General features: G+C 43.0%; 1 protein-coding gene across 2 annotated transcripts in view; it reads left to right on the top strand.

Annotated features, from left to right (window-relative positions):
- The window catches only part of LOC310866215 (striatin-like), a 65,423-nt gene extending 50,660 nt beyond the window's left edge, over nt 1–14,763 (top strand). The window contains exons 8-17 of one of the 2 annotated variants that reach the window (XM_083775701.1): nt 1,010–1,120; nt 2,645–2,788; nt 4,088–4,224; nt 5,800–5,975; nt 6,810–6,857; nt 7,759–7,880; nt 9,142–9,309; nt 9,900–10,040; nt 11,165–11,353; nt 12,658–14,763. In XM_083775701.1, the coding sequence (XP_083631827.1) occupies nt 1,010–1,120; nt 2,645–2,788; nt 4,088–4,224; nt 5,800–5,975; nt 6,810–6,857; nt 7,759–7,880; nt 9,142–9,309; nt 9,900–10,040; nt 11,165–11,353; nt 12,658–12,827 (1,406 nt within the window). In that variant the 3' untranslated portion in view covers nt 12,828–14,763. The remainder of the gene's footprint in view (nt 1–1,009; nt 1,121–2,644; nt 2,789–4,087; nt 4,225–5,799; nt 5,976–6,809; nt 6,858–7,758; nt 7,881–9,141; nt 9,310–9,899; nt 10,041–11,164; nt 11,354–12,657) is intronic. The other variant, XM_083775702.1, reaches the window with a different exon arrangement.
- The last annotated feature ends 10,871 nt before the right edge of the window (nt 14,764–25,634 follow it).

Here is a 25,634-nt window from a genome sequence, read left to right as displayed (position 1 = left end):
TCAGACAGCCAGCAATGGGTAAAACGCTCCCAAAAGAAATTGTCTCTGTGACACATCTAGGGGCCACAATCTGCAGTCAAAGATGTTCCTAGAATCTTTGTCATTGGTCGGGGGGAAAAAAACCTGGTCGAAATGACAAACCAATCAGGAAGTACACAGGCAAATCGACCAATGACAAAGCTTCTAGGAAAATCTTTGAATGCAGATTGCGGCCCCTAGATGTGTCACAGAGACTACATTTTTTGGGAGCGTTTTACCCATTGCTGGCTGTCTGAATACCAAAAAAAAGAAGAAAAACAAAGTCATTAAAATTGACATATTATTGCTTATAGCAGCTTTGATATTTGTGATTCATCACTGTCCAAACAATGTATATAATTTTATAATTATAATAATTTATAGTAAAATGACACCTAGAATCCATGCATCCAGATGGAAGAACACCGCAGTATGACATCATGTTGATCGGTTGAAGCTTTGTGGCTTCAGATTAAAAGATGATGAGAAGGGTTTACGGAGAGTGCAGGGCTCTGTTCCATTTAGTGTGCAGTGGTTCTCAAACTTGTTTAATTTCCACAACTCTGAGAGTGTACAAATGGAACCAAATGGACCCGTAAGGGACGGGTCACACCCATTACACATCCGTACAAGGCCATTTGGAATCCACTCAAGGACACTTGAGACCCACTGGGGTAGCGGAGTGTCTCCAGTGAGGGCCAACATGCACAATAGCAGCACCCTGTACTCTGTTTGACCAGAATGGAACAGAGCCTTCATTAGTATCAGAGGTAACACCTGTGAAGGGCCCAAGTTCTTTCCAAAACGGCGTGTGTGCATGATAGAGCCCATTGTCCAGGGAAATTGTCCAGGGTTTAACTGACAACCTCCAGGAGAGTCTTGTTGAGTCCGAGAGAGAGGTGTGGCTCGCCCCTCTTCCTCGACACTTTGACCCGGGCAGCCCCTTTTTGAACAGCCTCGTCTCGGTCTGGTTTTTTCCCCCCCTGTGTAGAAAAGGACGAGCAGGGTCCCATCTCTGAGGCCTGGGATGTGGACCAGGGCCTGATAACCAAACTCAAGGAGCAGTACAGGAAGGAGCGCAAGGGCAAAAAGGGGGTTAAGAGTAAGTCCTGTCGGTCACTGCTGCCTCGCCTCCCTCTCCTCTCTCTGGTCGGTCACTGCTGCCTCCCTCTCCTCTCTCTGCGTTCTGTTGACCAGTTCAAGCAGAAAAAGGGCCAAAAAGATCAACAGCAAAACATCTTCACTTTCTTTATTTGTCATCCTTCCTACTGTACCTCTAGCCACCACTCCTCCCTATGCCTTCTTCTACCTGGCTGGCATAGGTCTGTCCTTCCATTCTGTCACATTATTATAAAAAAAGAGATTGCCTTTTGGTTTCTTTTTGCTATTTGTCACCATTATTTCTCTTCCGAAATCCAGCGGTCTGTTTCCTTCACGCTGCATGCATTGATCCCCTCCCATCTCATTTGTGATGTGATTCCATTCATCTTGTCCACTCCCTCAAGTATCATAGATTATTTAATATTAACACCACGAGTTCCATCTGTCACTGATCTGGACTAAAGCTATACTAGACTGTTCAATATTTACCTCCCCTTAATCATTGTGACTACATGACAAGTGTTATTTTCTCATCCATGTTTGTACTAATGTGATTAAGTGATTGTTAGTAAGTTTGGAGTTAGTGCCAAGTTTTTATTCATGATAAGCTTTGACAGGGACTTGCTATAAAACTGGTAAAACTGTAGATTTCACATTGCTCCAAGACCAAGCTCTAAACTGTTTTCGGTTTTATTTCTTACAATTGATACATTTTATTGATAAATCCCAAAGCTCACACCCAACAGACACCATATCTCCTTAATTTCTAAGCTTTGTTCATTTGATGGGCATTCTGTCATGTTTGCATTCTCCTGTTCCGTTTCTGCTTTTGCTTTCCTCCTTGCTTTTCCCTTCTCTAGCACTGTTCTGTTTTTGTTCTTCACACCGACGCTGTGGCTCATCACTTCTGTGGGTGTGTGTGTGTGTGTGTGTGTGTGTGTGTGGAGGAAAATGTGTTAGGATGTGGAGGATTTAATTTCAGCGTGCCCAATGCAAAACGTCTCCCGTAAAAAAAGCTTTAATAGATTCAGCTAACTTTTCATGCTAAAATGGCACGATTAAGGTGCTTTGGATGAAGGCTCTGCCATATTACATATTTTGTATTCTTTCCTGGACATTTTATTTTATAGACAGCGCTGATGTTGCAGATATACTGTAAATGCCTCCACACTCAACACTCCTTGTAAACTACTTCTATTCCTTTCTTTCTGTTCAGCTAACAAGGACTCTGCCGTCATACATGCTCTGAGTTATTTCTTCTTGGTTAATGCTTTGTATCTCCTCATTCATCCTGCTTTCTTTCTTTCTTTCTTTCAGAATATACTTTTCTTTTTTATGTTTTCTATATTACCATTGTTTGTCCTTGCTTTTATGTTATGTCCTTGCTTTATCTATAATATTTTTTCTGTCTGAAATGTTGGCTTCCGTTTCTTTTTGTTGTCGTTTGCCTTTTCTCCGGTCTCTCCGTTAGCTTGTCATGCGGTAGGTAGCCGTTTTGCTAACGCTGTTCATTTTGTTGGAGCAGGACCCAACCGGTCCAAGCTACAGGACATGCTGGCTAACCTGAGAGACGCTGAGGACATGTCCCACATGCAGCCTCCCTCCGCCCCCCAGGCCCGGCCCACCGTGGCCCGACTCAACGAGCACGAGGCCAACCGGACGGACGAAGGTGATTAACCCGGCCATTTTGGGCGGGAAACCCTTTTGGTGTTAGCATTATGCTCGCCACCGAGTGGCACGCTACGAGCTTGTAGGTCTGCTATTTTTTTTTAATCGAAGAGTGACTGACATAGAAGACATTTTTGATCTCGGGTCAGAATGAAAACTGTCAGGATGTAGAAGACATTTTTAGAATCTGATCTCAGGTCAGAATGGGTTAATGTTCTGTAGAACCCTAGCTCAGATGTTTGGGAGAATATTATACTGTATAATGCATATTATATACCTCCCCCGGAAGAAGAATCCTTATACAGTGACAATTCACGCCACGGCCTAGTACTAAATGCTGTGAATGCTGTGAAACTTTGTCTTCTATAGCCTGATTCTTCATTTTTCTTTCAGAGATTTGGGCCAGTTTAAAAGCCCTGTCTTCATGCACTGTTCTTTGTTGTTACAATTTGTTAAGAAGCACTCAATGGCAATTTAAAGACGTATTGCAGAAGGTTGAGCTCGAAACAATTTATTGTGACAGGACAGTTGATAAAAGTAAACTATTGTCAACTTTTAAACTTTTGGCTGATAAAATCTCACTGACCTTTTTACGCTATGCAGTGGCCTTTTGGTCATATCTTATGTCTTTTAACCCATTTTTGGCAGGAACCCCATTTGGTGTTTTAAGCATTATGTTATACTTTAGCTATTGAAAAATAGCAGATTTACAAGCTCATAGCACGGCACCCGGAGCTTGTAAATCTGCCATTTTTAGAAGAATCGTGAATGTGGCGCAAATTTGGAATATATATTATTTCAGAGCGAACATTTTTAACTCAAATCTTTACTTCTGGGGGGTCCCTGAACTAAATATTTTCAGATGGGGGTCGGAGGCCAAATACATATCATTTTTGGGGTTCTTGACATGAAATAGTTTGAGCACCACTGACATAGAAACATGGGTTTTTCAGGCGGCGGGAACCCCTTTTGGTGTGAGCATTATGTTATGCTTTAGCTATTGAAAAATAGCAGATCTACAAGCTCATAGCGCGCCACAGACGATTGGAAAAATCGAAGAACGACTGACATAGAAACATAGCTTTTTCAGAAAACTGTCAGGATGTAGAAGAACATTTTTAGAATCTCAGGTCAAAATGGGTCAATGTAAAAAGGCCAATTTACTTCTTCTTTTTTTAATGACCGTGTGAACGTGCCCTAAAGGAAACTACTCAGGTGACCAGGTCACTGACCTGCGGGGGGACAACCAACGATCATTTCATTGAGCAACATCATTTCTTTCTCCCCGCTCCTCCTGCAGTCGAGGCTCTGACCTTCCCGCCCACCTCGGGGAAATCGTTCATCATGAGCACCGACGAGGTCATGGAGAGTGAGCTGGGCCTGGGGGAGCTGGCGGGCCTCACCGTGGCCAACGAGGCCGACGGCCTGGCCTATGACGTGAGTAGCACACAGTCACATGACCCCGGGGAAAAGCTATTCCCGTTTAATTTGATCCTCGGTGGCCTATGTGACCTCGTGTGATAAAAAAATACCCTTCCTGTATATTCCATGAACACATTGACTCCCAGTCAGTCAGTGGCGTGCACAGACATTTTAGAGGGGCAGGTGCTCAAGTGAAAAGAGGGCACCTTGTGCAGCGAGTGGAACCGGCCGGTTGCCTTAACAGTTTAAGTTTAACGTTAAGACGTTTTTATTTTATTTTTTATATATATTCTTTTGTTTTTATTATTATTATTTTGAATGCATATTTTGAAAATTCCTCTAATCTGGTGTACAGGTGAGGACATGCACATTACATGCATAATATAATTACATTTTCTTTCTTTTTTTTATAATGGGCGAATTGGCAACCAAAGCCTAAACTGGTGACCACCAGGTGGCACAGAAAGAGTTTTAATAGTGTGAGATTTATAGATTTTGGGGCATAAATAATATATTAGAAGCTTTTTATTTATTTATGAAGAATTGATCAATGTCACCATGGTCCACATACTGTATATACTGTACAAATGTTTTTGCTTGCTTCTTTTAAGGGCACATTGCTGTCCAGAGGGCAAGGGCAGGTGGTGCTCTAGCACCCCCTAGTGTATTATCTGTGCACGCCACTGATCCCAGTCATGTTGCTGTCTGGAAATCACAGAGCTACTGGTTAGAGTTTTACATGGGTAATCTGTATTTGTGGGCTAATCATACTCGGATCCTTTTCTTTTATATACCGGTAGCTAAACAAACTCCACGGCTCCTAACCAATATCTCTAAAACATGAATTGCATCTAATGCAGTGGTTCCCACACTTTTTAGCCTCCACCGGTGAAGGGACCAAACTAGTGAAATAGCAGTTCTACAAGCTCACGAGCTAGTAGATCAGCTATTTTCACTACTACATAATCATTTGTTTTCTAATTTATGGAGAAAAAAAAATCTTTGGTAATTTGGTTTTTTAATTCATGAAAAACATAGCTTTTTTTGGGAATCATTTTTTGGAAATGTTCTTGAAAAGCAAAGCTTTTGCACACCTACAAGCGACAGGTGCGTAGGAGAGGGTACGGAGCCCCAAAAGTGAACAAGGAAAAAACAACCGCACACTGTCTTCAAATGCAGTGACCACCATTTATTTAAAGGGAAATATAGCAACGTTTCGGCCTATGCGGCCTTCATCAGGCTATCTTTATGCTGGTCACTGCATTTGAAGACAGTGTGCAGTTGTTTTTTCCTTCCCAGAAATGGGTCAGAGTATTTGGGAAACGGTGATCTAATGTATTTATTTTTGTGGCTTTCGCCTTTATTTTATATTTTTTATGGAGGGACAGACAGTAGGCTGACAGGAAATGGGGGGAAGACATGCAGTAAAGGCCGTTGGGATCGGGAGTCGAACCCGCGGCACACTGCCAGACTGGATTACCAGCCAAGGTGCCTGGACCGCTGAGCCACAGCCCAGACGATCTAATGTATTTGATAGATATTCTATTGCATGTTCAACAGATCTAATCTCTCTCGCTCTCCCGTTTTCAGATTGGCAACAACAAAGACGCCTTGCGGAAGACATGGAACCCCAAGTTCACGCTGCGGAGCCACTTCGACGGGATCCGTGGCCTCGCCTTCCACCCCACGGAGCCTGTTCTGGTCACCGCTTCAGAGGACCACACGCTCAAGATGTGGAACCTTCAGAAGACCGCTCCTGCCAAAAAGTAAGGATGTTATCTTTCATTTGCCTCCTGCAAAGCAGCAGGGAGCGTACCTATGTTCCCCAGGTTCTATGTTCCCCACCATGCAAAAAAGGTTCTTTGTTCCCCACTTAGAATAAACCTAAACCAGAAACATAACATAGTAATTTGAGTAATTCTGGTAAGACAAAGTATTTTAGCAACTTAGTCTTACTTTTAGTAGCAAATTCTGATTTAAGCTCAGTCTTTGAACAATCCATTGGACTTTAGGCCTGCCTAGGCTACTTAAACTATCTAATTAACACTGGCATAAAATACACTAAAACATAATTGCTCAGACTCTTCAACAAAGATGGCAAAAACAAACATTCTTTGTTCTGTACTTATACATACAATTGTATAGGACAAAACACTGAAGTCCTTAAACCAGAAATCTAACGCAACCTAACGTAAGTGGGGAACATAGAACCTGGGGAACATAGAACCTGGGGAACATAGAACCTGAACATAGAACCTGGGGAACATAGAACCTGGTGCACATAGAACCTGGGGAACATAGAACCTGGGGAACATAGAACCTTGGGGAACATAGAACCTGGGGAACATAGAACCTGGGGAACATGGAACCTGGGAACATAGAACCTGGGGAACATAGAACCTGGGGAACATAGAACCTTGGGGAACATAGAACCTGGGGAACATAGAACCTTGGGGAACATAGAACCTTGGGGAACATAGAACCTGGGGAACATAGAACCTTGGGGAACATAGAACCTGGGGAACATAGAACCTGGGGAACATAGGGATGGCCACATTTGAGCGCCTCTTGATGTGATGCGTCTTTCTTTCTTGCCACAGGAGTGCTTCCTTAGATGTGGAACCAATCTACACTTTCAGGGCCCACAGGTAAACAGTCAATGCCTCTTTTGTTAACCCATTTTTACCTGAGATCAGATTCTGAAAATGTATTCTATATCCTGACAATTTTCTGAAAAAGCTATGTTTCTATGTCAGTCGTTCTTCGATTTTTCAAAAATAGCAGACCTACAAGCTCATAGCGCGCCACTCGGTGGCGCGCTATAGCTTGTAGATCTGCTATTTTTTCATAGCTAAAGCATAACATAATGCTAACACCAAAAGGGGTTCCCGCACAAAATGGGTAAACCTTTTGTTGGATGCCGTGTTAAGCCAGGGTATTCCAAATGAAGCTGCAGACCTGTGTTGTTTTTGCCAGCAAAATTAGATTTTAGTTTTAGTCATAATCGCTCTTGAACAGTTTTCATTTAGTTTTAGTCACATTTTAGTCACCTGAAATGTTCTAGTGTTAGTCCAGTTTTAGTCGACTAAGTGTCATGCGATTTTAGTCGACGAAATCTACAGTTGATTTAGTCGACTAAAATGTGTTTTGACAGGCCTTGATGTCGTTGTAATGGCAGATGTTACACTTTGGTTGCATACTGAAAATAGCAGATCTACAAGCTTACAACGCGTCGCGCTGCGATGCATTGTAGGCTTATATATCTGATATTTTCAGCATGCAACTTAGCATAAAACTGGATCTCTTGTCCACTAGTCCCTTCCAAACATTTTAGTGTAGATTTTAATTTGTTGATGAAATTGTCAATATATTTAGTCATCATGGCTTAGTTTCCATGTAGTTTTAGTCAGTGAAAAAAGGTAGTCGACTAACATTTTTCGTCGTAGTGTCAGTCGACGAAATCAACACAGCTGTAGACCCATTGTTTTGTTTTGTTTCTGCTATGATGATCACCTCCCTTTTCCATTGCGGTCCTTCCTCTGCCCACAGGGGGGCAGTGCTGTGCGTGGTGATGAGCAGCACAGGGGACCAGTGTTTCAGTGGAGGGATCGACGGTACCATCCAGTGCTGGAACACCCCCAATCCTAACATCGACCCTTATGACTCCTACGGTAATGGCAACGATATCCCACATTATGCAACAGGTTGTTTCGAGGAAGCAATCTTGATTGGTTGAAACGGCCTTCTAGCCATGGTTCAAACGAGCACCGCTCCACACCTAATCAAAACAAAGAATTCAGCTGCTCTGTTTTCCCAGCAAACTCGGTGGCTAGGCTAGCTAGTTTCTTGGGACATTTGTGGTCGTAGTGACTACATCTGTCATTAAAACAAAATATGTTTTTCTTCGTTTTAAGGGTAACTGTTGTATAATTGCAATATTACACGAGAGGATGTGGTTTAACGTGATTATTGCCACTTCAGTGATGCTTGTGGAACTCTACTACTGTACATCCCGTTCCTGAGAGCATCACTGTCGTGGCAATAATCACGTTAAACCACACCCTCTCGTGTAATATTGCTTAATTATACCCTTCTACCATATCTTGTCCTCTTTTTACTGACAGCAGCAGGAGGGGATCTTTACCCACTGTTTCTCCACTAGTCACTAGTGGTCCATGGCATGTAGCAGGAAACCACCTAACTCCATTTGTGAGGTTTTTGATTATTATTGTTTGCGTAAATCAGTGCTATTAATTGAACACCCTTTACGCCTGTGTGTTGGTTAAAAAAAAAGTTTTTAGTAGTAAAAGCGCTTCGTACAAAACCTCTTAACTCCATTGGTCCCTCAAACTGTCTGCTAAAGCAGCTAATAACTCGACCACCTCTCATAGAAGTAATGGACTATATATAAAGTCACAACACCAACTTTGATGAGGCAGTATTGCTTTGTTTAAGAAAAATATAAGGTTTTCTTCATTTCCTTGATGCCGTCGTAATGAGTGTTTTTACAATTGCTGAAAATAGCCGATCTACAAGCTCACAACGCGTCGCAGGTTGCATGCTATTTTCAGCATGCAACCAAGTGTAAAATGACTTATACTGGATCTCTTGTCCACCACTCCCTTCCTAACATTTTAGGTCTAGTTTTTATTTGTCAGTATATTTAGTCTCAGTTTTAGTCATCGTAGCTTAGTTTTCATTTAGTTTCAATTTATTATTTGTCAGTGGGGGAAAAAAGCTTTTTTTTTTTTTCTCTAGTTTTAGTCGAGGAAAACAACACTGTTTTTAACCCTTTGTGGTGTGTTCCCCCCCTGGCTGTGTGACAGAGCCGTCGGTGTTTAACCCTTTGTGGTGTGTTCCCCCCCTGGCTGTGTGACAGAGCCGTCGGTGTTTAACCCTTTGTGGTGTGTTCCCCCCCTGGCTGTGTGACAGAGCCGTCGGTGTTGCGCGGGCCGCTGTGTGGACACACGGACTCCGTGTGGGGCCTGGTCTACAGCGGCGCTCACCAGCGCCTGCTCTCCTGCTCCGGAGACGGCACCGTGAGGCTCTGGGACGCCAACAACACCTCCAACGCCCTCGCCGTGTTCAACGAGGACAAAGGTACGTACAGTACAGTTCCCAAAGACATTGTTAGACGTCGCTTGTTTTTTTTACTGTACGTTTTTTGCTAGTTGTTGGCTTTAAGTGGTCTAGAACGAATTTTGAATAATTGAATATTGGTTTTGACGTGTGTGTGTGTGTGTGTGTGTGTGTGTGTGTGTGTGTGTGTGTGTGTGTGTGTGTGTGTGTGTGTGTGTGTGTGTGTGTGTGTGTGTGTGTGTGTGTGTGTGTGTGTGTGTGTGTGTGTGTGTGTGTGTGTGTGTCTTTAAATGTTCTGATGAATTGAAAATAGAGGACTCTTATGTAAACAAGTCTTGCTTTTTCTGGTTTTATCCTCTTAGCAGATTTTGTTAATTTGTTTAGCTTGGCCTCTGTGTTTTTTCCAAAAATTGCCAAAAAGGCAGGTCTTCAAGCTCACAATACGTCACGTTGATGTGAGCAATGGTGGAAAGTATCTAAGTACGTTTATACTTGTAACAAAGTGTGTGTGTGTGTGTGTGTGTGTGTGTGTGTGTGTGTGTGTGTGTGTGTGTGTGTGTGTGTGTGTGTGTGTGTGTGTGTGTGTGTGTGTGTGTGTGTGTCTCTCTCAGCGCTGGGCATCCCCTCCTCGGTAGACCTGGTGTGTAGTGAACCCGCCCACATGGTGACGTCCTTCGCCAGCGGTCAGATCGGGCTCTTCAACATGGAGACCCGGCAGCTGGTGCTCAGCCTGGAGTCCACTCTGGAGCCAGGTATAATAATAATAATAAACTTTATTTATATAGCACGTTTCATGACATGAACTGCAGCTCAACGTGCTTTACAGAGCAATGGAGAAGAAAAGAAAAGCAAGGCATAAACATTAAAAAACAAGCAGTAATGCAATACAGTGAGGACATGAATAACAAAAAATAAAAGATCAATTAAAAGCAAGGTTGTAGAAGTGGGTCTTGAGCTGAGCTTTAAAAATGTCTACAGAGGCTGCCTGTCGAAGGTACAGTGGGAGTTTGTTCCATGCCGTCGGCCCGTAGAAGCAAAAAGCTGCTTCCCCGTATTTTTTTGTTGCCATTTTTTAGGCAAAGCGAGCAGGCCAGCAGTGGAAGACCTTAGGGGGGCGGTTTGGGACATATTTAGGCAGGCAGTCATGTAGGTAGGAAGGTGCGAGACCATTGAGAGCTTTATACACAAGTAAAATAATTTTAAAATCAATCCTAAAAACAACCGGAAGCCATGCAGTGCTGTGAAGCCAAAACTGGAGTATAGTAGGTATAGTAGTCTCACATCCATGGACCGCTTTTCAACCTGTTTAGACCTGACACCAGATTGTCAGTGGTGCTCAACCTTTTTCATGTCAAAGACCCCCAGAATTATCTGTATTTGGCCGTAGACTCCCATCTGGTGTGTTCCAGGGGCCCCCCCAGAAGCAAAGATATGAGTTTAAAATGTTCGTTGTGAAAGATTTGCGCAACATTTTCACAATAAAAAAAAAATAGCAGTGTACACGCTCGTAGCGCGGCATTCAGTGATGCGCTATTAGCTTGTAGATCTGCTATTTTTCAATAGCTAAAGCATAACATAATGCTTAAAACACCAAAAGGGGTTCCTGCCCAAAATGGGTTAACACCCCGAATGCTCAGGGTTACTTAATCTATTAAATCAGAGCGTCCAGCGATTTATAGCAGCGGAGCACATTTAGCGATGGATCAGGTGCTATCCCGGATGTTGCTGGAGCAGCTAAATGTAGCCAAAACACTCCCGAGGCAAACGAAAACAACGGGAGGTATGATTCATTCTAACGCGACTAGCGACGGGACCGCGGTGGGCCGTCTTTAACTCAGGTCTGAATGGGCTAATGTTGTTCTCCTTGGTGGAACAGGCACTCCGTGTCAGATCAACAAGGTCCTCAGCCACCCCACGCTGCCCATCACCATCACAGCCCAGGAGGACAGACACATCAGCTTCTTCGACAACAACACGGGGAAGCTCATCCACTCCATGGTGGCCCACCTGGACGCCGTCACCAGCCTAGCTGTGGACCCCAATGGACTCTATCTGATGTCGGGCAGTAAGTATAGCAGAGCACAGCACATGTTGATCTAGTTTTAGTCTTTTTTCTTTGTTGAGTGGTGCAACCACTCCAAGGAACAGCAATGTCCGTGTCCGCCTATGTACCTATGTGGTCATGAGCACCAGTATATGACTATAGGGTACCAGTAGGGGCGCTGTTCTGCCAGAGAGAGAGAGATAGTATTAGTGCTGCACTGTTGCCTCACGAGAGAGGGGGGAGAGGGGAGTTGCACCACTCAGTTCACATGGTGTGATTTTTTAAATGCAATGAAATTTAGTTTTAGTCATCTGAAATGTTTTTGTTTTTTCAGTCTAGTCTTAGTCGACAAAAATAGGGTTGATTTTGTCGACAAGATTTTATTTTGGCTGGCTTTGATGGCGTCGTAATGGCTGATTTTACACTTGTTTTGCAACCAAACATAAAATGACATGTCTTTTAGTTCTGCTGGATCTCTTCTCCACTAGTCCCTCCCTAACATTTTAGTCTAGTTTTTATTTGTTGACGAAATTGTCAATATATTTTGTCACAACTTTGGTCATCGTAGCTTATTTCTTTATTTAGATTTCGTCTGTGAAAAAAAGGTATTCAACGAACATTTTTCAGCATAGTTTTAGTTGACGAAATTAACACTAGCGAACAGGAGAATCTTGTTGACAATCTGTATAATTTACATGTGCGATATGATATGTATGGGTTGGGTGTATGCAAAACAAGACCCAGAGCAGCATAGTCAGGGAAGTTTATTTTTTCTTACTTGAAGTTTAATCTGGTCATTTATGTGTAGACAGTTAGGACTGGATATTAGTACTAGATAAGTTAAGATATTCTAGGAATCCATAAATCCGAAACTAGTCCCTCGCTGTGAGAGAAGCCAACTCAGGAAGTACATCACTACCGTGTTCATCCCTTAGAGTGTGTATATATATATATATATATATATATATATATATATATATATATATATATATATATATATATATATAGAGAGAGAGAGAGAGTCGGTACCCGGAGGAAACCCTGAGGCGAAATAGACATAGTGGCCGTATTTGGTTTTGCAGCGCGTTCACGATTTGGCCCAATCCATCCCAGAATGCACTCTGTTCCTACCCGGAAGGAGGAAGTGAAATCGCCTCATGCACATTTGAGCAACTTAATGCAAGTGGATGGGAGGAGAAATCCGGTGCCGTCTCTTCTATTAATAATATAAGGTTCATCCGCGTTTGAAGGTTGTACACAAAATGTGGATTTAGCCGTCTTTAACAGTACAGAAAATACAAAAATGACACGAATCTTCTCCACAGGTCACGACTGTTCCATCCGCCTGTGGAACCTGGAAAGCAAGACCTGCATCCAGGAGTTCACGGCGCACCGGAAGAAGTTCGAGGAGTCGATCCACGACGTGGCGTTCCATCCGACTAAATGCTACATAGCTAGCGCCGGGGCCGACGCCCTCGCCAAGGTGTTCGTATGACGCGGCGCTGAACCTCTCAAAACGCCCTGCAGCCCCGCCCACTTACGCAGCCTCCCAGAGGTTCGGGGGAACCAATAGAGATACAGAAGGGGCGGGACCCTTCAGCCCACGGGGGCCCAATCCCAACATCACACAGCCCCCTCTCTGGCCCCTTGGTTTACCCCTGTTTGACTGGCAGACTATGTAGCCGCTGAGCCTCAAAACGGGCCCCGACTATTGATGGAAAGGGCCGTGGCTGGCTGGGAGGCCAGCTTTGAGGAGGAGAACTGCTATGGGCAACACACAGCTACCTATGTCCCCTCAACCATCCAGGCAGGCCTGGGTGTGACGGGCCACAGAGCTCCCCCCACCCTCCCCACAAACACAAACACACACACACACACATCCCTCCTCAGACAGCATCCATATAGATGAACCCAAACTTTTCCCTCTAAAGCTAAGGAGGGTCAGGACAAGCGTTGAGAGAGTACGGCCTGGAGGAATGTGAGAGTATACAGCCTGGAGGAATGTGAGAGTACGGCCTGGAGGAATGTGGCTTCACGCTGGTTTTCTACCATTATGCTCACCTGGAATCCCCGGTGGCCCCATACATACCACACCACCATGCTAAGGTCTCCCTGGGGGCCAATACATACCACACCAACAGGCTAAGGTTACAACATTATGACTCCCTGGGGACCCAATACATACCACACCACCAGGCTAAGGTTCCTGGGGGCCCATACATACCACACCACTAGGATAAGGTTCCTGGGGCCCCATACATACCACACCACCAGGCTAAGGTTCCTGGGGGCCCATACATACCACACCACTAGGCTAAGGTTCCTGGGGCCCCATACATACCACACCACCAGGCTAAGGTTCCTGGGGGCCCATACATACCACCACACCAGGCTAAGGTTTCCTCTCACATCCGTGTGGACCGGGGCGCTTCCTCCAAGTCAGGTTTTGTGTTATTATTCTAGAAACGTTGGGGTACCTGAAAGCTTGCTGGGGCTGCCTGTCGTGGAAGCCTCCCGCTTTTAATTTGCTTCCGAGAACGACTCTCGTCTTGACGGCCTGCCTTTTGCTTTTCCTTTTAAAAGAAAACAAACACTTATTGACAAAATGTGCCTTTGCTTTAAAAAGGTCCTGAAAATGTTATTTTACCAAGCTTTTGTTGGGGTTGTGGGCGGGCGGGGGGGGGGGAGGGGGGTGGGTGGAGTTGAAGGTAAAAAAATAAATAAAAGGTTGTCACAATGTTGTCCATTTTAACAAAACATTGGATGTAAAATTACAAATACTTATAATAAACAAAATATATATTCAGTCTTAAAACTTATTGTGCAGCGTGAGTTTGAGTGCTCCTTTTTGATAAGTGTGGTTGGGGAATCCGTTTTGTGCATTTCACAGCAAAGCTGGCACAGTGAAACAGACCATTACAATATATTGCCTGTTTGTTAGATTTTTCGAGGAACTGTACACAGAAGTAAGATTACAAGTGTAATGTCTCCAAGTATAAACCTATTTTGGTTCTATGGATTCTAACTTGGTAATAGATGTCCTGTTTTAGGAATAACCAATCGATTTTGGCCACTTTGCTCTTGTTTGAATTGAATGGCTTGTACCGTTTGTAGTTTTTCCCAATTGTGTGGACATGCCTGACTGCAGTGTGATGTATCGGATATCTACAGTAGTCCAATGTTTAGCAGGAAGTTAGTGCAGTTCTGTAGGACTATTTGAGTGATGCATCCAAAAGTAAGGGACTAATGTTCCAATTACCCAGAGCTGCAATTACAGTATACTGTAAACATTCTGTGATGAGGAGCGTGTCCCAAGTAATATAAATCAATTGAGATTATTATTTGTGTACAGTGCAGCTTCACATGAGCCATTTTCTCAGTCACTGGTTTGTATATGAAAGTCTGTTAAAAATAAAACTGCTGTAAAATTTAATCTGGGGTTGTAATTTCATTTTTCATAAAAGGGTCAAAAGATATCATCGGTTCCACCAGGCCGAAGCCATGGGGAGGAGAGTATGTTTTGGACTCCGTCCGTCCGTGTCCGTCTGTGATCAGCTAATCTCCGGCACCGTTGGCCTGATCGCAGTCAAACTGTGCACACACTCCTTGGATGCCAGAGCTGAACCGCTAACCCCACATTTTTCACATGGGCCTGTTATAACGCCACCAGGAGACTGATACAGATTTTGGCCATACTACAGTATAGTATGTCGTTTTTCATGGTTTTCATAATTTTTTGTATCTTTGAAAAACGACACACTTCATGATTGTCATTTCTTTTTTTATTGTCCATTTTGTTTTTAGCGTCCAATGCCATTTCAGGTTCAGATAACAGCCTTCTGATTGGTCCCTGACTGACAAAACTAAAAACAAACATGATATACCCGGCCGGTCACCATGTTGCACCTGTGATGTTCCTTTTTACTGACACCAAGTTTAGAATAAGAATTGAATGCACAGATTCAGAATATCAATACGAAGCAACTGAAAAACCGGTTATTTAAATGGTATAGTGGATGGAGAGAGAGGGTTTTTGTCCAACCACGGAAACGGAAACCAATGGGTGCGAAAAGGCACAACCACAAGCGGGGCTTGACAAAGGGTGAGGTGCACAGGGGTTCCCGCGAGTCCTTAAAAAGTCTTAAATTGTCTTAAATAAAAGATCTGGAATTTAATTTATCTAAAATTTGACCAAATCTGACCGTAGGTATTACATTTGAAGATGAGGTTTTTAAGGCTCATGGGGAAATTAAAGCCGTAAGTGTATTCATTTGATTAGTTTATGATATTAGACAATGTAGAGACCGTTATTAATAAATAGCGTTTTGTCAGTATTGTGCCTGTAAGGTCGCCGGAGCTGGGCAAGTGCTACGGGGCAAGTGCTACGGGCCAAGATGGAGTCTGAAGAGGTGGGTTTTCACACTACGGCGGAAGATTGGGAGTGAATCTGCAGTTCTGATTGTAATGGGTGCATTCCATAGTTTTGGAGCCAGAAGAGAGAAGAACTTGGGACGTGTGGAGTGTTGTCCGGGCGTTTTTTAGTGACTGTACTTACAGCTTCCCTGTGTTGTTGATCTGAGTGAGCGGGAGGGTTTGCAGGGTTCAATCAGACTTGCAAGATCGGCGTGACATACCTTTTGGTTGCTTTGAATGCCAGCATCATAGTTTTTTGCGACCAAAGGTCGCAATTAACTATGAAACCTTGCGTTATTGTCACGACATCTAACTCACTCAATCTGTCACTCACAATCCCCATATATGAGAATGTTCCCATATATGGTCACGCATTGTGATATCATGTCTAGTCACGTTTCCAAGACACACTATATGGCCATGAACCCTTATCCATATCCAAAGCAACCGCACTCCCCCAGCAGTCTTCCGCCACCCAGTCTTCCCAGCTAAGTCCTGCCCTATGCGGGAGCTAACGATTTCCGTAGACAACGCCCTGGTAACGTCTGTCCCAACAGCCAGGAATCTTGGTGTTGTCCTGGACAGTCAGCTCTCGTTCAAAGCTCACATCACAGCTGTCACTCGATCCTGTAGGTTCACACTCTATAACATACGACGAATTAGACCATTCCTCACCCAGGAATCAGCCCAGCTCCTAATCCAGACAACAGTCTTGTCAAAACTCGACTATTGTAACTCCCTCCTTACTGGCCTACCAGCATGTGCACTTAAGCCTCTCCAGCTGATCCAAAATGCAGCAGCTCGCTTGGTCTTCAACCAGCCAAAATTCTCACATGTCTCCCCCCTGCTCCGCTCCCTCCACTGGCTCCCGGACGCTGCCCGCACAGAATACAAAACTCTGATGCTGGCATTCAAAGCAACCAAAGGTATGGCTCCCCCATATCTTACAAGTATGATTGAACCCTACAAACCCTCCCGCGCACTCAGATCAGCCAACGCAGGGAAGCTGGAAGTACCCTCACTAAAAACGCCGGGACAACGCTCCACACGTCCCAAACTCTTCTCCCTTCTGGCTCCAAAACTGTGGAATGCACTTCCCATTGCAGTCAGAACTGCAGCATCACTCCCAATCTTCCGCCGTAGCCTGAAAACCCACCTTTTCAGACTCCATCATGGCCCATAGCACTTACCCTAACCCCTTAGATAGCATTTATGTTGGCTTACATAGCATTTTATACAGACTTATAGCATGTTATGTAGACAGCACTATAATTGTATTGTATTTAGTCATAGCACGCCATAGTACATATGTATAGCATAGTAGTAAATATGTATAGTTTATATGTATAGTGTATGTATAGTTTCATTATATAGATATTCCACTGTTACTTTCTTAGCTTACGCATGTTTCATGATAAATACTTTTATGTGATGTATTCCCATGCTTTTGTTCTTGCTTAAATGTAAGTCGCTCTGGATTAAGAGCGTCTGCTAAATGCCTAAATTGTAAATTGTAAATTGGATGCGTGCGCACGCCGATCTGCAGTACGACGAGACTGCCGATGAGGGGCGCCGTCGTCTGGCCAGGGAACGCCAGAGGCGCCACCATCAGATAACGGGCCTGCCCCAAAGTTATTTGTGCAGCCGCGCCTGACAGTCGGCGAAAACTAGAGTTCTCAACAACATGCCCGAAAAAGTCAACTGCCCCGGCTGCCACGCTTAGATCTCCATATATAATGGAGCTGACCTGTATGCCGTTTCTTCATGATTTTCATAGTTTTTGAACATTTTAGTTATTTATCTTAAACGCCCAATGCATTGTCAATGGCATTTTTTCTTCTTTCAAATTTGGGAAATTTATAATGGGGCTCAATGGCAGTTATTGGCACTTCCAAAAATTCACTTTCACCTAGAAACTCCATTCACACATTTTATAATTCAGCTTACTGTGGACACACATGCTGGAACTTTTTACTTTAGGGGGTACCGTGCTAAAGTCTAATGTCGTCACATTAGGGGGTACCGTGCTAAAGTCTAATGTCGTCACATTAGGGGGTACCGTGCTAAAGTCTAATGTCGTCACATTAGGGGGTACCGTGCTAAAGTCTAATGTCGTCACATTAGGGGGTACCGTGCTAAAGTCTAATGTCGTCACATTAGGGGGTACCGTGCTAAAGTCTAATGTCGTCACATTAGGGGGTACCGTGCTAAAGTCTAATGTCGTCACATCAGGGGGTACCGTGCTAAAGTCTAATGTCGCTCTCTCTCGCTCTCGCTCTCGCTCTCTCTTTTGTCGCTTTCCGATTTTGTCGCTTTCCGATTTTGTCGCTTTTGTCGCTTTCCGATTTTGTCGCTTTTGTCGCTTTCCGCTTTTGTCGCTTTCCGATTTTGTCGCTTTTGTCGCTTTGAGATTTTGTCGCTTTCCGATTTTGTAACTTTCCGATTTTGTCGCTTATCGATTTTGTCGCTTTCCGATTTTGTCGCTTTCCGATTTTGTCGCTTTCCGATTTTGTCGCTTTCCGATTTTGTCGCTTTTGTCGCTTTCCGATTTTGTCACTTTCCGATTTTGTCGCTTTCCGATTTTGTCGCTTTTGTCGCTTTCTGATTTTGTCGCTTTCCGATTTTGTCGCTTTTGTCGCTTTCTGATTTTGTCGCTTTCCGATTTTGTCGCTTTTGTCGCTTTCTGATTTTGTCGCTTTCCGATTTTGTCGCTTTTGTCGCTTTCCGATTTTGTCGCTTTTGTCGCTTTCCGATTTTGTCGCTTTTGTCGCTTTCCGATTTTGTCGCTTTTGTCGTTTTCCGCTTTTGTTGCTTTCCGATTTTGTCGCTTTTGTCGCTTTCCGCTTTTGTCGCTTTCCGATTTTGTCGCTTTCCGATTTTGTCGCTTTCTGATTTTGTCGCTTTTGTCGCTTTCCGATTTTGTCGCTTTCCGATTTTGTCGCTTTTGTCGCTTTCTGATTTTGACGCTTTTGTCGCTTTCCGATTTTGTCGCTTTTGTCGCTTTCCGATTTTGTCGCTTTCCGATTTTGTCGCTTTTGTCGCTTATCGATTTTGTCGCTTTCCGATTTTGTCGCTTTCCGATTTTGTCGCTTTACGATTTTGTCGCTTTCCGATTTTGTCGCTTTTGTCGCTTTCCGCTTTTGTCGCTTTCCGATTTTGTCGCTTTCCGATTTTGTCGCTTTTGTCGCTTTCCGATTTTGTCGCTTTCCGATTTTGTCGCTTTTGTCGCTTTCCGATTTTGTCGCTTTTGTCGCTTTCCGATTTTGTCGCTTTTGTCGCTTTCCGATTTTGTCGCTTTCCGATTTTGTCGCTTTTGTCGCTTTCCGATTTTGTCGCTTTCCGATTTTGTCGCTTTTGTCGCTTTCCGATTTTGTCGCTTTCCGATTTTGTCGCTTTTGTCGCTTTCCGATTTCCAGTGAACATGGGCTATAGCCCATACCGTACGGCATACTATAGCACGCCGTTTTTCATCATTTTTAAAGATTTAAAAAAATTAAAAAACATGGGTTATAGCCCATCGTTTTTCGAATTTAAAAAAAAAAAATTAACCTCGTTTTTCATAATTTTTGACCATGGGCTATGGCCCATACCGTACGGCATACTATAGCACGCCGTTTTTCATCATTTTTGAGGATTTGAAAAAATTAAAAAAAACATGGGTTATAGCCCATCGTTTTTTGAATTTTTGAAAAAAAAATTAACCTCGTTTTTCATCATTTTTGGCCATGGGCTATGGCCCATTGTAAAGTATTAGGTCATTTACGTCCTTTATGTACTGTCTATGTACTGTGAATATATTGTTCTCTTATATTCAAGGTGTTACGGTAGGATGCTGTACCACTGTCTATATCCGGGCACTTCCAGCGCATTCATTCAGTTCAGTGTTTTATTTCCTGCATGTGAGCAGCACTAAATAAACATCCCAGATGAGAAGCTAAAATGCCTACCGAGTCAAGACTACTTTGTAATCCTACGCAGGGAGCCGCTGATTATACAAGACGATGCTCTACAGGTTATGGGCCCAGCTAAAGGAAACAAAGTGAGTAGTTATATACCGTCAGAAGACTATAACGCGGGGCAAAAAGCACGCGGAAGCTAAGAGTCTAACGAGATAGTTTGGCAAGTCAAAGTCGGAGCTACGTTAGCAACATGGCTAGTCGAGGGACGGACGGTACGTCGAATCATCTCATATTCGATGGGAATGAAGAAAAATATGGACTTTGGGAGACCAGGTTTTTGGGCCGTTTGCACACTATGAAGCTAAAAGAGACAATTCTGAATGAACCAACCGATGTCACCCCAGCGGGGTTGACAGCCGACGAGAAGAAAAACGCCGACTGTTATGCAGAGTTGATCCGGCTCATAGATGACAAAAGCCTGTCACTGATCATGCATGAGGCATCAGACCAAGGCAGAGAAGCTTTGAAAATCCTGAGAGAACATTATGCCGGGAAGGGAAAGCCCCGTATAATAGGTTTGTATACCTCACTGACAAGGCTTCACATGGCAAGTGGGGAAGGCGTAACAGACTATATGATAAGAGCGGAGGCCATCATCACAGCCCTGAGAAATGGAGGTGAAGTTCTGAGCGACGGATTGACCGTAGCCATGATCCTGAACGGTCTACCGGAGTCATATAAGCCCCTAGCCATTCATGTGACTCAGAATGAGGATCAAGTCACACTCACAGACTTCAAGAGAAGACTGAGAAATTATGAACAAACAGAAAAGATGAACGCAGCAGAGTCGACAGACAACGTGATGAAAACACACGTGAGACAAGGCCGGGGACCCACAAAGGGTGAAGAATGCAGCTTGGTGTGTTACAAGTGCGGCACCAAAGGCCACAGAGCTAAAGACTGTCGCAAAAAGACGTGGTGCAGCAACTGCAAAAGTAACACACATCAAGACTCCACATGCCGGCGAAAAGAGCAACAGGATCGTCGTGATGGTGTCTGGAAGGTGTCTGAAGAGAAGAGCGCTTCAGATTTCTTCTTCAAAGCGGGAGGCGTGGACGGCGGGGACCGACCAGCACGGAGATGGCAGCCACTGGACGGTGTCCAGATGAGAGGCCTCATGGTGGACGCTGGAGCAACATCTCACATCATCAACGACATCAGAAAATTCAAGAACTTCAACGACATGTTCCAGGCTGGAAAGCATTCAGTGGAGCTGGCCGACGGGACCAGATGCAACGGCATCGCACAGCAAAGGGGAGATGCCGTGGTGAGCCTGTTTGATGACACTGGACAACAGGTTACTGCAACGCTAAGTGGAGCGTTGTATATGCCTTCTTATCCTCAAGACATCTTCTCCGTCGCAACAGCCACAGCCAAAGGATCAACTGTTGTCTTCAAGAAAGGTGAAAATGTCATGATAAGTAATGAGGGTACAAGGTTTGACATCCATGAGTACGGTAAATTGTACTACCTAAACACGGCTGATGAAAATGTTGATAAATGTAATGGTTGTCATGATATGCAAACCTGCCATGAGATTATGGGCCATTGTAACTATGAAGATGTGCATAAATTACAAGAAGTGGTAGAGGGTACAGTATGCAGATAAAAGGCAAAGCCATAAGGCCACCACTATGTGAAATATGTACGCAGGGTAAATTTACTACGAGAAATAGAGACCCAGATAGGAGGGCAGAGGAACCCCTACAGCTAGTACATACTGACCTAGCTGGTCCTATACAAACAAAGTCCATTAATGGATATAAATATGCACAGTCGTTTACAGACGACTACTCCAGCGCTGTATTTGTATACTTCCTAAAAGCCAAAAGCGATACAATACAGGCTACTGAAAGATTCCTAGCAGACATCGCACCATATGGGAAAATAAAATGTTTGCGATCAGACAACGGAAGTGAGTTCACAAGCAGTGGCTTTCAGTCACTATTAACTAGGAACCAAATAAGACATGAAACGTCAGCGCCTTACTCTCCTTACCAGAACGGTACTGCCGAAAGAGGCTGGCGAACACTGTACGAGATGGGCAGATGTATGCTGCTAGAAAGCAATCTACCAAATAAATTATGGAATTATGCTATCCAGACAGCTGCCCATGTTAGGAATAGGTGCTATAACAGACGCACTAAACAAACCCCATTCCAGATGTTGACGGGCAGAAAACCAAATGTGGCAAAAATGCAAAAATTTGGATGTGATTGTTTCACATACAGACAAGAAAAACGAAAGCTTGACTCAAAATGTGACCAAGGTGTCTTCGTAGGCTACGACAAAAATAGCCCAGCCTACCTGGTGTATTACCCAAACACAGGGAGGGTTCAGAAACACCGGTTGGTGAAGTTTATGACTAAGACAGCTCAGGAAAAAGAAACACAAACGCAAGAGTCACACACTGAGGAGGTACACCTTTGGGAGAGCAGCAATGAAAATGAAAATGTACATGAGCAAAGTGTGCAGGGTCAAGATGGGCCTGAGGTTGAAAGTGCTGAAACAGCGACTAGAAGGTACCCATCTAGGAACAGGAAAAGGCCAGGTTACCTAGATGATTACGTGACTACTTGTGTAGATTTCTGTTATAGAGCTGTTTTTGATGTCCCTCAAACCTATCAGGAGGCTATAACCTCAGTTAAATCAAAGCAGTGGAAAAATGCTATGGATGAGGAAATAAAATCCCTAGAGGAAAACAAAACATTTGCTTTCACTACTTTGCCACCAGGCAAAAAGCCAGTGGGGGGCAGATGGGTCTATGCTATGAAAAATGACATTGATGGGTCAGATAGATTCAAAGCGAGATTTGTGGCAAAGGGGTATAGCCAGAAAAAGGGTACTGACTATGAAGAGACATTTTCTCCCACAGCCGACATGACCAGTGTAAGGGTGGTCATGCAAAAAGCGGTACAAGAGAATCTCATTCTACACCAAATGGATGTGAAGACATATGCATATTTGCACGCGCCAATAGACTGTGAAATATACGTTGAGCAACCAGAGGGTTACGAAAAAATGTCTCATACAGGAGAAGAGCTGGTATGTAGATTGCAGAAATCACTGTATGGTTTAAAACAGTCAGGCAGGAACTGGAACACAATCTTACATGCATGCTTAACCAATGATGATTTTGTACAGAATTCTGCTGACCACTGTGTATATTCAAGGGAGAAACATGGTGACAAGGTAATTATTATCATATGGGTGGATGATCTGATAATAGCAGCTAGTAACGAAAAGATACTTAAAGGAGTAAAGGAGATGCTTACTGCTAGATTCAAAATGAAGGACTTAGGCAAACTGAGAAACTTCCTGGGTATTGACTTTAACCAGACAGAAGGTTGTGTCAAAATGTCACAGGGAAGATACGTAAACAAAATACTGGAAAGCTTTGACATGTTAAACTGTAAACCGAGGGAAACCCCCTGTGAGCCAAAGCTAGAATACACTAACAATGCTGTAAAAATGGAAGATCCCAAAAGGTACAGGGAGGCAGTAGGCAGCTTCATCTACCTATCTACTTGCACTCGACCTGACTTAAGCTTTGTAGTGAGTAAGCTGTCTCAACACTTCTCTGAGCCAACTGAAGAGCATTGGCTCACAGTGAAACATGTACTCAGGTACCTAAAAGGAACAACAGAGAAAGAGTTATGTTTCAGAAAAAATCACAAAGAAGGTCTAGGCCTACGGGTATATACTGATGCTGATTGGGCAGCTGATGTGACTGACAGGCACAGCACAACAGGTTACTGTGTTAGTCTCAGTGAAAATACCGCTCTGATCTCATGGAAGACAAGAAAACAGGCAACAGTGGCTCTTTCTACATGTGAGGCAGAATACATGTCCCTAGCTTCAGCTATGCAAGAATGTCTCTATTTAGAACAGCTACTTAAAGGCATTGACAAATATGACTATGCAAAGACAAAAGTCTACGAGGATAATCAAGGTGCTCTAGCTCTAGCTAAGAACCCTGTCAACAGACAGAGATGCAAGCACATTGACATAAGGTATCATTTCATAAGGGAAATTGTAAATGGAGGAAATGTGATTTTGGAGTATTGTCCTACGGATAAAATGATTGCAGATGTGTTGACCAAACCTGTAACCAAGCTAAAGTTAAAGAATTTTGCCAGAGACATGTTTGGTACTCCCAAGTGAGTGATATTATCACACTGTTAAGTTCTGAATGTTATTATTTTTCTTCATTTATTTTTTTGTGAACCCAGTAAGCAAAGAACGAGTGGGGGTGTAAAGTATTAGGTAATTTACGTCCTTTATTTACTGTCTATGTACTGTGAATATATTGTTCTCTTATATTCAAGGTGTTACGGTAGGATGCTGTACCACTGTCTATATCCGGGCACTTCCAGCGCATTCATTCAGTTCAGTGTTGTATTTCCTGCATGTGAGCAGCACTAAATAAACATCCCAGATGAGAAGCTAAAATGCCTACCGAGTCAAGACTACTTTGTAATCCTACGCAGGGAGCCGCTGAGCATACAAGACGATGCTCTACACCCATACCGTACGGCATACTATAGCACGCCGTTTTTCATCATTTTTGAGGATTTGAGAAAAATGAAAAAATTCAAAAAACATGGGTTATAGCCCATCGTTTTTTGAATTTTTGAAAAAAAATTAACCTTGTTTTTCATCATTTTTGACCATGGGCTATGGCCCATACCGTACGGCATACTATAGCACGCCGTTTTTCATCATTTTTGAGGATTTGAAAAAATGAAAAAAACATGGGTTATATATAGCCCATCGTTTTTTGAATTTTTGAAAACAAAATTAACCTCGTTTTTCATCATTTTTGAACATGGGCTATAGCCCATACCGTACGGCATACTATAGCACGCCGTTTTTCATCATTTTTGAGGATTTGAAAAAAATGGAAAAATAAAAAAAACATGGGTTATAGCCCATCGTTTTTTGAAAAAAAAAAAAAATTAACCTAGTTTTTCATCATTTTTGACCATGGGCTATGGCCCATACCGTACGGCATACTATAGCACGCCGTTTTTCATCATTTTTGAGGATTTAAAAAAAAAAAAAAAAAAAAGGGTTATAGCCCATCGTTTTTTGAATTTTTGAAAAAAAAAAAATACCTCGTTTTTCATCATTTTTGACCATGGGCTATGGCCCATACCGTACGGCATACTATAGCACGCCGATTTTCATCATTTTTGAGGATTTGAAAAAAACAAAAAAAACATGGGTTATAGCCCATCGTTTTTTGAATTTTTGATTTTTTTTTTAACCTCGTTTTCATCATTTTTGACCATGGGCTATGGCCCATACCGTACGGCATACCATAGCACGCCGTTTTTCATCATTTTTGAGGATTTGAAAAAAAAAAAAAAACATGGGTTATAGCCCATCGTTTTTTGAATAAAACAAATAATAATTAACCTAGTTTTTCATCATTTTTGGCCATGGGCTATGGCCCATACCGTACGGCATACTATAGCATGCCGTTTTTCATAATTTTTGAAGATTTGAAAAAATGGAAAAATTCAAAAAACATGGGTTATAGCCCATCGTTTTTTGAATTTTTGAAAAAAAGAATAACCTCGTTTTTCATCATTTTTGAACATGGGCTATAGCCCATACCGTACGGCATACTATAGCACGCCATTTTTCATACTTTTTGAGGATTTGAAGAAATTAAAAAAAATTAAAAAACATGGGTTATAGCCCATCGTTTTTTGAATTTTTGATTTTCTTTTTTAACCTCGTTTTCATCATTTTTGACCATGGGCTATGGCCCATACCGTACGGCATACTATAGCACGCCGTTTTTCATAATTTTTGAGGATTTGAAAAAATTAAAAAAGCATGGGTTATAGCCCATCGTTTTTTGAATTTTTGAAAAAAAAATTAACCTAGTTTTTCATAATTTTTGGCCATGGGCTATGGCC

This window comes from Protomyctophum parallelum, assembly GCF_964188405.1.
Source record: "Protomyctophum parallelum genome assembly, chromosome: 10".
In the NCBI taxonomy this organism is placed as follows: domain Eukaryota; kingdom Metazoa; phylum Chordata; class Actinopteri; order Myctophiformes; family Myctophidae; genus Protomyctophum; species Protomyctophum parallelum.
This window is presented reverse-complemented; position numbering and strand designations above follow the sequence as displayed.